Raw genomic sequence first — 14588 nt, forward strand, 5'->3', positions numbered from 1 at the left:
TCATTTCTCATTAACCTTTTATTTTTAACTTAGTTTTACAATAAACAGAAAAGAAGTTATCATTAAAAAAATACCATAGCTGTCAAGTTTAAATGAGGTTCTTATTAAACAAAGCAGGAACACTATATCCTATAATTACATCTTTACTTTTATATACAAGAACTGTGTGCAAAGTGCTTTTCAAACTATAAAATAAGACTTTGGAACAGGATAGAAATGGTTATCCCTAGGAGTTAGTTATCCCAGACTGCTTGTAATGATTCACAACTGCTTACACTCTTAATTTGCATTTTATTTATTTATATACTAAGAGAAAAGACACTTTTTACTGATACCAAATTGATATCTCATTTTTGAAAATAATCTTTGATCCACAGGTCTAAATGTTATTTTTACATATAAATTCAGTTGCTTGCTTCACTTTTTCCTAAATAAATAGGGAACACTTTTTTAAAAGCAAATAGTAGTAGATCCCTTTAGACAGACATATTTTAATCAGTATGGGATTAAATAATTAAAGTTATTTGAAAGAAAAAAATAAGGAAAAAGAGTTTGGGAAAAGTAAATTGTATTCTTATACTTTTCAGGCAAACAAAGAACCATCCTGTATACTAAAGACAGATTATTTCTTATTTAAAACACTGTGAACATATGATGCTAAACCCAACATCATACATCTTGAGAATGCTTAAAAATTATTTGCTACAGGCCAGGTGCAGTGGCTCACGCCTCTAATCCCAGCACTTTGGGAGGCCGAGGCGGGCAGATCACCTGAGGTTGGGAGTTTGAGATCAGCCTTACCAACATGGAGAAACCCCGTCTCTACTAAAAATACAAAATTAGCCAGGCATGGTGGTGCATGCCTGTAATCCCAGCTATTTGGGAGAGTGAGACAGGAGAATCATTTGAACCCAGGAGGTGGAAGTTGCAGTGAGCCAAGATCACGCCATTGCCCTCCAGCCTGGGCAACAAGAGAGAAACTCCGTTTAAAAAAAAAAAAAATTATTTGTTACAAAGACTGCATCAAAGAAATCTTCAAAGCACAAGGTACATCTAAGTGAGCAGGAAGTTTTGGAAGGCATACAGGAAAAGTCTCCAAGGATCTAAATTGTAGTCTTCTTTTTGGTCTAGATGAGAGAGGTGGGGAAGAGGGACTTAAATTTCTGTTAGCTGGGCATGCCTTATTCCTATGGAAGCATTTGGCCCGTTAGCTTGCAAATCCCTCCAGTACTCCTGTGAAGTAGGTGTATCTAAAATAGTACACCCCGAAGGAAAAACTGAGGCACTAAGAGGTTAAGAGTCCAGTCTGTATAGTTCATCAGTTGCAGAAAAGTGATTTTCGTGTGTTTCCTTTTTGACTGTTGTAAAAACAGTATAAATAAGTTTTCATTTTATATTTCAAAGCACCCTATGAAGCAGACACTAGATATCCTCAGTTAAACAAAAATGATTACAAAGGAATACATTTATATGATTGAATAAAAACCTTATTAATCATCTACAGGCTCAGAATACACTTTTAAACCTATATGAAGCTCATTCTTCACCATTTCCATCAGTGGGTTATGTCTAGTCTGCAAATCATTTGTAAAAACTCAGTCTGGTACATAGGACTCCACTTTTTAATAATGATGCCTGAACACCAAACTCAAGAGTTGTGAATGCCCAAGAAAGATTATGGGCAGCCCACAAAGTGAATATGACCATTCTTCCTGTGGTTTTCTACTACGTGCCATGGCAACTCCGTGACTAAGATATAAAGTCGATTACATCTCATTTGAAATTCACTCCTGGTTTGCATTCTTTCTTTTATTTAATTTAGAAAATTAAAAATAATAACTTATAAATTTGATCTCATTATCACAATGGTACCTTTGAAAAGCAGCTTATGTTACTCTATGGAAGATAATCAGGTAAACATGTTACCAAATGATCATTAATAATTTAATGTCCTTCAAGTTCAAGGGCAGGGTAAATCTGTGTATACTACTTATAACCTAGTAGAGATTGATTATTCAAGTATCAGCAATATTAGTCCTTAAAATGTTATCGTTTGTGTAGTGCAAAATATATATGTGTATATATGTACACAAACTAAACTACTGGACAACAAAAAGCAATGTAATCATCACAAACTAAGATTTTCTTGTGAACACCACAATCCAGTTCATTCTGAGGTCATCCAGTTCCAGTAGTCTTCTTGAGGAAAACACCATTTTCCTCAGTTCAGTTTTCTTTAAAAAGAAAATAAAAACCAATTTCCTGTGAGTATGAATGCAAATAATTCTCTGGATGGTAACATAATAATAATAACATACAAATTCAAAATAAAACCATAATATTACCAACAGTCTTTATAGAACTACATCATATGACTTGCAGCCTGATAGGAAAGATCCAATTACAAGTGCTGAAATTACCAAACAGTTTTAAATTATTTATTTATTTATTTACTGGGGCAAAGTCTTGCTCTGTCGTCCAGGCTGGACTGCAATGGTGCCATCTTGGCTCACTGCAACCTCCGCCTCCCGGGTACAAGCGATTCTCCTGCCTCAGCCTTGCAAGTAGCTGGCATTACAGGTGTGTGCCACCACACCTGGGTAATTTCTGTATTTTTAATAGAGACGAGGTTTCACCATCTTGAACTCCTGATATCAGGTGATCTACCCACCTCAGCCTCCCAAAGTGTTGGGATTACAGGCGTTAGCTATGGTGCCCAGCCATCCCGGCCAGTTTTTAATAAATAATTTAAATGTACATTCATCCTCTCTTACTTTCTAGATTCTTACCCTTTTCTAATTGGCTATTACACAATTAAGATTTGTGGAAATGATTTCATAATTTTATCAAAATGGAAAAGTTATGAAACAAATGCGTAACAAAACTGTAAGAGGATAATAGATGTACGACCTGGAGTATTCACTTAATCAACACGGATTATGTTTCTATTACTTTCCAGGCTCTGTGCCAGGCCCTGGGCATTCAGAGATAAATGAGGCAGGCTCTCAGGCCTCAAGACAGCTCTCAGTTTAGGTGGTGGGGGAGGAAGAGGCATATAAACCCCAAACTTGGATATATATAATATGATGGTTTCAAAGACAGAAGAGTGAATGAGCTATCAGAAAAGGCTGAGCTTGTTAGCACCTTACACCATCACATATGATCTGAGTTCTGCTCTAAAATCTACAAACCCTCCCCAGCACTCAAGATGCCAAAATGCCTGAAACTCTCATAACAGATTGATTCCTCTATGTAGAAATACCCTTATGCAACTCCTTTGGCAGGAGTGATATTTTAAACAATCAGATCATTCCTTATCCTCTGCAGAAATCCTCTTATGTACACCTCCTTGGCAGGAGTGACATTTTAAATAGTCAGATCAACTTTCACAAAACAGGAGATCCCAGCAGCGTAAAGAAAACAGGCCCCTGGAGGAAGAGAATTGTAATGGTTGACAAAGACAAGAGAGATGTGGGTTGTAAAGACAAACTGCCTGAGTGAGGTTTTAGCAAAAATGTTAGCTGCAGGGTGCCTGAACAATTAGCAACACTTATTAAGAATCTGCGGGATGCAGATTACTACACACAATCCTTTGCAGATTTATAAAAGGGCAGACAAAGCCGGAACTGTAGCTCACGCCTGTAATCCCAGCACTTTGGGAGGCCGAGGCGGGCGGATCACGAGGTTGGGAGATCAAGACCATCCTGCTAACACGGTGAAACCCTGTCTCTACTAAAAATACAAAAAATTAGCCGGGCGTGGTGGCACGCGCCTATAGTCCCAGCTACTTGGGAGGCTGAGGCAGGAGAATCGCTTGAACCTGGGAGGCGGGGGTTGCAGTGAGCCGAGATCGGGCCACTGCACTCCAGCCTAGGTGACACAGCAAGACTCTGTATCAAAATAAATAAATATATAAATAAATAAAAATAAAAAAATTAAAAAGGGCAGAAAACTTGGTCTCGATGAACCCCTAATCTTTTTTTCTTTTTTTTTTTAGATGGAGTCTCGCTCTGTCGCCCAGGCTGGAGTGCAGTGGCGCGCGACCTCGGCTCACTGCAACCTCCACCTCCCAGGTTCAAGCTATTCTGCTGCCTCAGCCTCCTGAAGTGCTGGGATTACACATGTGAGCCACCGTGCCCAGCCTGAACTCCCAGTCTTCTAAGGTAATAGAGTGAACATAAATCACTGTCTTCAGAACTGTTTTCAGGCTCTTTGTGAGGTCTTTCTGTTTTGTTTTGCTTTAAATCAACTTGCAAAATGGAGGGTATAGTGTGATAGAAGAAAAGTCACAGGAAACAACAGATAAGGGAACAGGAATAAATTCTGCCTTTCCCTTCGCCGCGGTGAATGCTGCTCTAGCTGCACTGCTGCAATTCCTTCCCCTCCTCAGAAGCCAGGGCCTGACTTTTTGTGTCAGTGCCTTCTGCCCTAGGCTCCATTTGGAGAATAATCCTCCTGAGACCCTCCCACTCCCAACAAGTTTGTATTTATTACCTCTCTACTGAAGGCTGAATGTCCCCAAGAAGATTACATGATAGCAATTTAGGAATCTGGGCAGGCTGCTTAAGAAAACTGGTTAGACGAGACTATCCTGGCCGTCTCTACTAAAAATACAAAAACAAAATTAGCCGGGCGTGGTGGCGGGCGCCTGTAGTCCCAGCTACTGGGGAGACTGAGGGACAATGGCGTGAACCTGGGAGGCGGAGCTTGCAGTAAGCCAAGATTACGCCACTGCAATCCAGCCTGGGTGACAGAGCAAGACTCTGTCGCAAAGAAAAAAAAAAAGGAAAACTGGTTAGAAACATCCTTTCCTTCAAAGTAATGTCAGAGGCATGTGAACCAGAGCAACTCCATTTTGAATAGGAGCTGGGTAAAATGAGGCTGAGACCTACTGGGCTGCATTCTCAGGTTAAGCCATTCTAAGTCACAGGATGAGATAGGAGGTCGGCACAAGATACAGGTCATAAAGACCTTGCTGATAAAACATGTTGCAGTAAAGAAGCTGGCTAAAACCCACCAAAACCAAGATGTTGATGAGAGTGACCTCTGGTCGTCCTCACTGCTACACTCCCACCAGCGCCATGACAGTTTACCAATGCCACGGCAACGTCAGGAAGTTACCCTATATGGTCTAAAAAGGGGAGGCATGAATAATCCACCCCTTGTTTAGAAATAACCACAAAAATGGGCAATGAGCAGCCATTATTCTATCCCTCTACTTTCTTTTTTCTCTCTTTTTTTTTTTGAGATGGAGTCTCACTGTGTCACCCAGGCTGGAGTGCAGTGGCACGATCTCAGCTCACTGCAACCTCTACCTCCTGGGTTCAAGCGATTCCCCTGCCTCAACCTCCCGAGTAGCTGGGATTACAGGTGCCTCCCGAGTAGCTGGGATTACCACACCCAGCTAATTTCTGTATTTTTAGTAGAGATAGGGATTCACCATGTTGGTCAGGCTGGTCTCGAACTCCTGACCTCAGGTGACCGGCTCACCTCGGCCTCCCAAAGTGCTGGGATTACAGGCGTGAGCCACCGCATCCGGCCTATTCCTCTACTTTCTTAAACTTGCTTTCACTTTACTTTATGGACTTGCCCTAAATTTTTTCTTGTGTGAGATCCAAGAACTCCCTCCTGGGGTCTGGATTGGGGCCCCTTTCTTGCAACAATAATAATTTAGGCCAGGCATGGTGGCTCAGTCCTGTAATCCCAGTACAAGAAAGGCTGAGGTGGGAGGATCTCTTGAGGGCAGGAGTTCAAGACTAGCCTGGGCATTATAGTGAGACCCCATCTCAACAAAAATAAGAAAGTTAGTTGACACCTGCCTATAGTCCCAGCTTCTCAGGAGGCTGAGGCAGCAGGATTGCTTGAGCCCAGGAGTTTGAGGCAGCATTGACCTCTGATTGTACCACTACACTGCAGCCCAGGCAAGAGAGTGAGACCTTGTCTCAAATAGATAAATAAATAAACAAAGTAATAGTTTAAGAGTAGTTTCTTAGACTTAACAGGTCTGCTTTTGGTATTTTAACTCAAGGATAATTTTAATAGCAGAGTTGTCAGGCTAGACAACCAGGGACAGGTGTTACCACAGGAGACTGTTCAGGGCCTATTTCTGAACAAGAAGTCTGCAGGTATTGTTCTTCCTATCACATACAGAATTTTCTCCTGATCCACTGCAGAGTGATAGCATAAGAAATCTCTTTTACTTTTAAATTTATATTATTCTACGCTAGAAAAAAAAACAGCAGACTTTATGTATTAATTTTAATGTTGAAGGAAAAGATATTTATTTTCAAAAGCTTATCACAGCTTGAGTGTGCTGGCTCATGCCTGTAATCCCAGCACTTTGGGAAGCCGAGGCGGCTGGATCACTGAGATCAGGAGTTCAAGACCAGTCTGGTCAACATGGCGAAACCCTGTCTCTACTAAAAATACAAAAATTAGCTGGGCGTGGTGGCACATGCCTGTAGTTCCAGCTACTCAGGAGGCTGAGGCAGGAAAATCACTTGAACCCAGGACTCAGAGGTTGCAGTGAGCCGAGATCACGCGAGTGCACTCCAGCCTCCAGTCCTATATGTTTTATACATATATAGGACTATCCTATATCTATCAGACATATCCTAGTATGTCTGTGTCCACGTGCATATTTATTCAATAAAATGAAAGCTTTTCCATGTCTTATGTTACTTCCGTTTGCCATATTGCCCAAAAAGGGATTCAGTCATAGACTCAACACACATTTATTGAGCACCTACTACATGCCAGACACTGTTTTGGGGATGAGCTATAGGATGATCCCTATTATAAGTAGGGCACACCCTCTACTTGCCCACACTTTCCCCATCCTAATCAGATTTCTAGACCTTTCTTCTAATCTCTAACACAGAACCTATCTCTTCCAAACCATACAACTGCTCTCTGGTCTTCATTCCTTTAACTATCAGATTAAAAATTGCTAAACAATGTTAGATTAAAAGATGCCTAAATCCCCTCAAGGCTAAAACTTATTTCCACCATATCAAATATGGCCCTACTTCCAACCACAGTTAATCTATTACATATATAAGCAAACAATACGTAAAAACACTATACCTCGTCAAAATGAAGTTGCACAGTGCTACAGAATTTGCAGTTTGGAAGGATCAAACAGTTAACATACAGTAAAAAACTTATAAAGGTTCAATAATAACCAAGTAGAAAATTAAAAATAGGAAAGCATTTCTCCATTCAGAGACATCTGTAAACAGCTAAAAGGGATATTTAGGAGAAATAGTGAACAACCTTTTACAAAACTTCTATTAGTAAAGAACATTTTAAACATTTTTAGAAAAACTCCAATTTTATGTGACTGTTGATGTAGAGTGTAGTTTGTTTTTTCAATCTTTAATGAAGTAATAAGCTGCTTCCATCTTAAGCATAAAATAAATTATTAACCAAAGTAAGCTTTAGAGTTTTTTTTTTAAGCAAATTCCTCTACTCTCCAACTCCCAACTTTCTACAACGGAAACATGAAAAGGAACTTTGAGATGCATTAAAAATATGTAAACATCTACCCATAGTGGCACTGAGCCCTGCTGCTTATATCCAGCATTACTACATATCTAACAAACGGTTGGTTCTTCTTTCCTATTACCAGGGATATTTAAATGTAAAACACTGTAGAGCACTAAACCCAACCATCATAGGAGGAATTGAAAATGTGTAGAAGAAGAAAGGATTTAAATTCAGGTCTATATCCTCTTTTTTTTTTTTTTTTTTTTTGAGACAGTCTCACTCTGTCACCCGGGCTGGAGTGTAGTGGCATGATCATGACTCAGGGCAGCCTCAACCTCCTGGGCTCAAGTTGATCCTCCCGCCTCAGCCTCCCGAGTACCTGGGACTAGAGGTGTGCACCACCAACCTGGCTAATTTTTTTATTTAATTTTTTAAATTTTTTGTGGAGACAGTCTCACTTTCTTGCCCAGGCTGTTCTTGAATTCCTGGGCTCAAGCAATCCACCCATCTCAGCTTCCTAAAGTCCCGGGATTATAGACATGAGCCACCGCACCTGGCAACTTTTTAGATTTAAGGATTTTCTTGAATCCAAGGGTTTGGCCTCAGGTTATTCCTAACATGGACAGACTCAGAATTACTTTCAGGGATTCCAACCTATTATTTTCTGACCTATTTGAGGTACCTTGTCATCCCAAACTGGAAATCTGGCCCTTAAATTAAAGTAACCTCCGGCTGGGCACAGTGGCTCATGCCTGTAATCCCAGCTCTTTGGGAGGCCAAGGCGGGCAAATCACCTGAGGTCAGGAGTTTGAGACCAGTCTGGCCAACATGATGAAACTCCATCTCTACTAAAAATACAAAAATTAGCTGGGCATGATGGCACATGCCTGTAATCCCAGCTACTTGGGAGGCTGAGGCAGGAGAATCGCTTGAACCTGGGAGGCAGAGGTTGCAGTGAGCCGAGATCGTGCCACTGCACCCCAGCCTGGGCAACAAAAGCAAAACTCTGTCTCAAAAAAATAAATTAATAAAATAAAATAAATTTAAAAAATAAAAGTACCTCCAAATTCCTTTTTAATTAATTGTTTAAAATAGAGACAGCATCTCCCTATGTTGCCCAGGCTAGTCTCGAACTCCTTTGCTCAAGTAATCCTCCTGCTTCGCCCTCCCCAAAGTGCTGGGATTATAGGTGTGAGCCACCGTGCCTTTCAGAACACTGTTTCCTCACAAACCATAAAATTTAAAATGCATATAAACCGCACCCAGTGACATATGCCTGTAGTCCCAGCCACTCAGGAGGCTGAGGCAGAAAGGATCACTTGAGCCAAGGAATCTGAGGCTTCAGGGCACATGATCATGCCTGTGAACAGCCACTGCCCTCCAGCCTGGGCAACAAAACGGGACCCAGTCTCAAAAAAAAAAAAAAAAAAGAAGCATGTAGTCATTTTTGTGTGGTTGCCTAAATCAAAGGTGTATAAATCCATCAGATGCTCTCAAGTGAAAATGTTTTTAAGTCTAACAAGTACCTAGGAATCCACAAGATATCATTTCCAAGGCAGTTTCAGTCTCAGGATAAATATAGAATGTTCACTATGACGATGTATCTATAAAATGGACCTAGCATCCCTTAATTGCTGCTGAAAACTCTGTCTACTATAGGTTATGAGAGTTATACACCATTTCAAATGATGAAACTGGTCTTACCTTCTCCTTCGTTGATAGTATAAATACACCAACCACTGTGCAATAAAAGGCCATATGATGGCAAAAGTTAGCACACCAGGAGACATCTCGAAGGGCCACCAAGATGGTCTCTGAGAAAATACAATAAGCTTGTCACCAATCTATTCAATACTGCATGTATAAACTTAAAAACATACCTAATTCATAATTTTGAAAGTAGAAAAGAAAATTAGTAACAAATCTCACTCCTGCTGAAAGAAGAAAGATATTCTGCATTTCAGAGTATAATTCAGGAAGCAGGCTTTCAGGAGTAGTTCAGACTTAAATAAACACAAAACAAGTATTTTTTAACTGCAAAGGTAGATTTCATTTGGAATGATTTAAAGATTTTGTATATTCTAAATGTATTGTAACATATGAAACCATGGGCTGGGCGCGGTGGCTCACGCCTGTAATCCCAGCACTTTGGGAGGCCGAGGTGGGCGGATCACGAGGTCAGGAGATCGAGACCATCCTGGCTAACATGGTGAAACCCTGTCTCTACTAAAAATACAAAAAATTAGCCGGGCGTGGTAGCGGGCGCCTGTAGTCCCAGCTACTTGGGAGGCTGAGGCAGGAGAATGGCGTGAACCCAGGAGGCAGAGCTTGCAGTGAGCTGAGATCGCACCACTGCACTCCAGCCTGGGCAACAGAGCGAGACTCCGTATCAAACAAAAACAAAAACAACAACAAAAAACATATGAAACCCTGGCATTTAGATTTTTGTAAAAATGTCTTACCTGTGAGGTGGGCTGAGGAGCAGTCTGCAATGTTGATGTTGACGATTTTGCCTGTAAATGCAAACGAAGGTGACTTAGCCTTGAAAAAATGAAAAACACAGTAATTATTCTATTTCCTATCTTTTTTTAAAAGGCAGAAATATTGAGGTTTTTTTGGTTGCTTTTGTTTTCTTTATGTATAGAACAGTTGGAACGTAGAAATATTAGTTTATTCAGTATTTTTCTTCTAACTATACTTTGATTATCCCGAAACTAATACTTACCAAAGGACAAGTTCCCTAAAACAGCAAGCCAAACAATACTTTAATGCTTTATATTTTTAGTTCAAATTATATAAGATTATGAAAATAAAACCTCAAATCAATCTAAACTCTTATGTTTACAGTCTTATTACATTACCTATTCAACTTTTCTTTTTGAGACACGATCTTGGCTCACTGCAACCGCTGCCTCACAATTAGCTGGGAGGCATGCACCACCACACCCAGCTAACTGGTGTTGGCTGGGTGTGGTGGCACCATAGTTGTCACTATGTTGGCCAGGCTGGTCTCGAACTCCCGACCTCAGGTGATCCACCCACCTCAGCCTCCCAAAGTGTTGGTATTATAGGCATGAACCACCATGCCTGGCCCAATTTATTTCTTCTATGAGTCATCCAAGTGAATTATGCAAATTTTAAGGAAAAAAGTCCTTAAAATCTTTTGAACTTTATTTTATTATTGTATTGTATTTTTGTAGAGATGAGGTCTTGCTCTGTTGCCCAGGCTGGTGAGATCGTGGCTCACTGCAGCCTTGAACTCCTGGGTTCAAGCTATCACCCTGCCTCAGCCTTCTGAGTAGCTGGGCCGACCACCAAGCCTAGCTATTTTAATTTTATTTTTTTGGTAGACACAGGGTCTTGCCATGCTGCCTAGGCTGGTCTTGAACTCCTAGCCTCAGGTTATCCTCCTGCCTTGACCTCCCAAAGTGCTGAGATTATAGGTGTGAGCCATGGGCCTAGCCTAAAGTTTTCTATCACAGTGAAAAAGTAAATGTCTAAGAAAATACATCAAAAGAATTTTAGCAGAATTTCAATATCACTAAAGATATTGAATATATGTAAAATATTCTTTAAAAAAAAAAACATAGAGCATGCCAGGCTCAGTGGCTCACGCCTATAATCCCAAGCACTCTGGGAGGCTGAGGTGGGCTGATTACTCGAGCTCAGGAGTTTGAGACCAGCCTGGGCAACATGGCAAAACTCTGTTTCTACAAAAAGTACAAAAATTAGCCAGATGTGGTGGTGTGCACCTGTAGTTCCAGCTACTTGGGAGGCTGAGGTGGGAGGATGACTTGAGCCCAGGAGGTGGAGGTTACAGTGAGCCAAGGGCAGTGACGTGATCTAGGCTCACTGCAACCTCCGCCAACAGGGTTCAGGTGATTCTCATGCCTCAGCCTCCTGAGTAGCTGGGATTACAGGCATGCACCACCACACCCAGCTAATTTTTGTATTTTTAGTAGAGATGGGGTTTCACCATGCTGGCCAGGCTGGTATCGAACTCCTGGCCTCAAGTGATCCACTCGCCTCAGCCTCCCAAAGTGCTGAAATTACAGGTGTGAGTCACCGTGACCGGTCATAAGGCACTATTTTAAACTCTTTCCTTATACACCTTCTTGAGGATCTGATGAAGACAACAAGTCCTCTCCCATCAAAAATGCAAGATCAAAGACAAATGTGCATAGTATTTTAGGGTGTTCATGGACTCCTGGAAGTCTAGGAATTTGCAGTCTGATTAATAATAATATGTAACTGAGAGGCCGGGCACGGTGGCTCACGCCTGTAATCCCAGCACTTTGGGAGGCTGAGGCGGGTGGATCACGAGGTCAGGAGATCAAGACCACCCTGGCCAACATGGTGAAGCCCCGTCTCTACTAAAAATACAAAAATTAGCTGGGCATGGTGGCATGCGCCTGTAGTCTCAGCTACTCAGGAGGCTGAGGCAGGAGAATCGTTTGAACCCAGGAGGTGGAGGTTGCAGTGAGCCGAGATCCCGCCACTGCACTCCAGCCTGGTGACACAGTGAGACTCCATCTCAAAAAAAAAACCCATAATAATAATAATAATAATAATAATAATAATATGTAACTGAGAATCATGGAGATACATATAATTTTTAAAAATATGATAGCTTGAGTAACTTACTGATTAGGTAAAGAGAAAGATATTCACAGTGGTTGTTTAGGAAAGCCTGCAGTATCAGTTTCTTTACATGAGTCACAATTAATGTATTTATCTTGCAATGGAAGCATGTCTTCTTTGATTAATCCCTACAAATACTTCTTAACATCTGTTACAGCATGATGCTTCAATGCTGTATAATGTTTGCAGCTAGGTCAGACAGTCAATGCTAATTACCTCTTTACTCTCTCCAACAAATGTTACTCAAGAAGCGGCAGCTGAGTCCCGGGATTATCATAGGCCACAGTTGAAACTATAAATCAAGCTGTACTATCTCTTCCTATGAACCCTTTTCATTTTATTTATTTATTTATTTATTTATTTATTTATTTATTTACTTACTTATTTATTTATTTGAGACAGAGTCTCACTCTGTCACCCAGGCTGGCGTGTAGTAGTGTGATCTCGGCTCACTGAAACCTCTGCTTTCTGGGTTCAAGGGACTCTCCTGCCTCAGCCTCCTAAGTAGCTGGGATTACAGGTATGCAACACCACACCTGCCTAACTTTTGTATTTTTAGTAGAGACAGAATTTCACCATAGTGGCCAGTCTGGTCTCAAACTCCTGAACCCAGGTGATCCACCCACCTCGGCCTCCCAAAGTGTTGGGATTACAGGCGTGAGCCACCGCGCCCAGCCATTTTTCTATTATTTTACCATTTTTCTATTATTTTAAGCAGTAATTAGTTTCTGGGTCAGTCTTTTCTTAAACAATATTTTCAAAACCAAGTTCTATTTTCTAAAAAAATCAGTAAAATACATTAATTTATGTCAATATGATCAACGCAGACTCCACATTGCTTTCCAGAATCAATAAGCACAAGAAGGTATGATACATTTGGAAGTTTACCTGCAAAGCAGTCAGCGTTTCCAGTTTCTGCAGTCTCTGAAGGACATTCTGCATGTCTTCCTGCAGTCTCATCAGCACGAGGGCGATCTGCTCATTGAGGCTGCCTCGGGACCCTCTGTCGGAGCCCCAGCGCTCCCCATCACCTCCACTTCCCACCTGCCGGCCCTTGGTTCCTTCGCTCAAGTGTTGCATCCTATGTCCTATTTTAAGAGGCAAAAATAAGCTTGTTTTAAATAATTTTTATACAAGTAGAAACTGTGTTTTATTCATTTTCCTCTGTTATTTCTTTGAGATCTAAATCTCCAAAGTGTGGCCAGGAGCTGTGGCTCACACCTGTAATCCCAGCACTTTGGGAGGCTGAGACGGGCAGATCACCTGAGGTCAGGAGTTCAAGACCAGCCTGGCCAACATGGCGAAACCCTGTCTCTACTAAAAATACAAAAATTAGCCAGGTGTGGTGGCATGCAATTGTAATCCCAGCTACTCAGGAGGCTGAGGCAGGAGAATTGTTTGAACCCTGGAGGCGGTGGTTGCAGTGAGCCAAGATCATGCCACTGCACTCCAGCCTGGGCGACAGAGCGATACTCCATCTCAAAAAAATAAAAAAAAACTTCCAACGTGGAGTAGAAGCAGTCAGGAAGTACATAAAATAAACTGCTGAGATCAAAGAAATTGATTTGTAAACTTCTATTCATATTGATATATTCTAAAATTTTTTGCTAAGGTTCTATAATATACATAATATGCTAATACATTATGCAAATAATTCACAAATAATACACATATTTGGAGTGCCTGCTCAAAAATTCTTTACTAATAAGGTAACCAGACTGAAAAATTCAAAGACTTTTTTTTTTTTAAATAGAGATGAGGTCTCCCCATGTTACCCAGACTGGTCTCGAATGCTTGGGATCAAGCAATCCACCTGCCCTGGCCTCCCAAACTGCTGTGGGATTACAGGTATGAGCCACCACTCCTGGCCCTGGAGACTACTTCTTTAGAGTATTAAAAGTTACAGTAAAGAGCTACGTTTGCCTTTTTGGTCATTTTTTTTTTGTTTGTTTAATTACATTATAAATCTCCAAAGGTATTTGTCTATTTGTTTGTTTCTGAGACAGAGTCTCACTCTGTTGCCCAGGCTGGAGTGCAATGGCTCACTGCAACCTCCGCCTCCCAGGTTCGGCCGATTCTCCTACCTCAGCCTCCCAAGCAACTGGGATTACAGGCGCATGCCACTATGCCCGGCTAATTTTTGTATTTTTAGTAGAGACGAAGTTTCACCTTGTTGGCTAGGCTGGTCTTGAACTCCTGACCTCAAGTGATCTGCCTGCCTTGGCCTCCCAAAGTGCTGGGATTACAGAAGTGAGCCACCACGCCCAGCCATCCAAAAGATTTTAAATGTGTTCTTCTTATTCTAAATTGTGTGTTCCTTATAGAAATCTCACTACTGTTAAGATTTTGTTATATATCCATCCATTCTTTTCTCTGGGCATATATTTACAAAATGGCATTACCCCTTATACATGATTTTATGTCCTAGTTTTAAAATCATATTATGAACACTTATCTGC

At 41.1% G+C, this 14588-nt stretch overlaps 1 protein-coding gene across 24 annotated transcripts in view; it reads right to left on the minus strand.

The window, feature by feature from the left end:
* ACBD5 (acyl-CoA binding domain containing 5) overlaps window positions 1–14588 on the minus strand; it is a 47142-nt gene continuing 32554 nt past the window's right edge. For all 24 annotated transcript variants that reach the window (XM_063780554.1, XM_063780552.1, XM_063780562.1 and 21 more), the window contains 4 exons: window positions 13018–13217; window positions 9951–10001; window positions 9193–9302; window positions 1–2234 (listed from right to left, as the gene is read on the minus strand). In XM_063780554.1, coding sequence (XP_063636624.1) covers window positions 2222–2234; window positions 9193–9302; window positions 9951–10001; window positions 13018–13217 — 374 coding nt within the window. In that variant the 3' untranslated portion in view covers window positions 1–2221. The remainder of the gene's footprint in view (window positions 2235–9192; window positions 9303–9950; window positions 10002–13017; window positions 13218–14588) is intronic.

The sequence above is a fragment of the Pan troglodytes genome, chromosome 8, assembly GCF_028858775.2.
Source record: "Pan troglodytes isolate AG18354 chromosome 8, NHGRI_mPanTro3-v2.0_pri, whole genome shotgun sequence".
NCBI lineage: Eukaryota > Metazoa > Chordata > Mammalia > Primates > Hominidae > Pan > Pan troglodytes.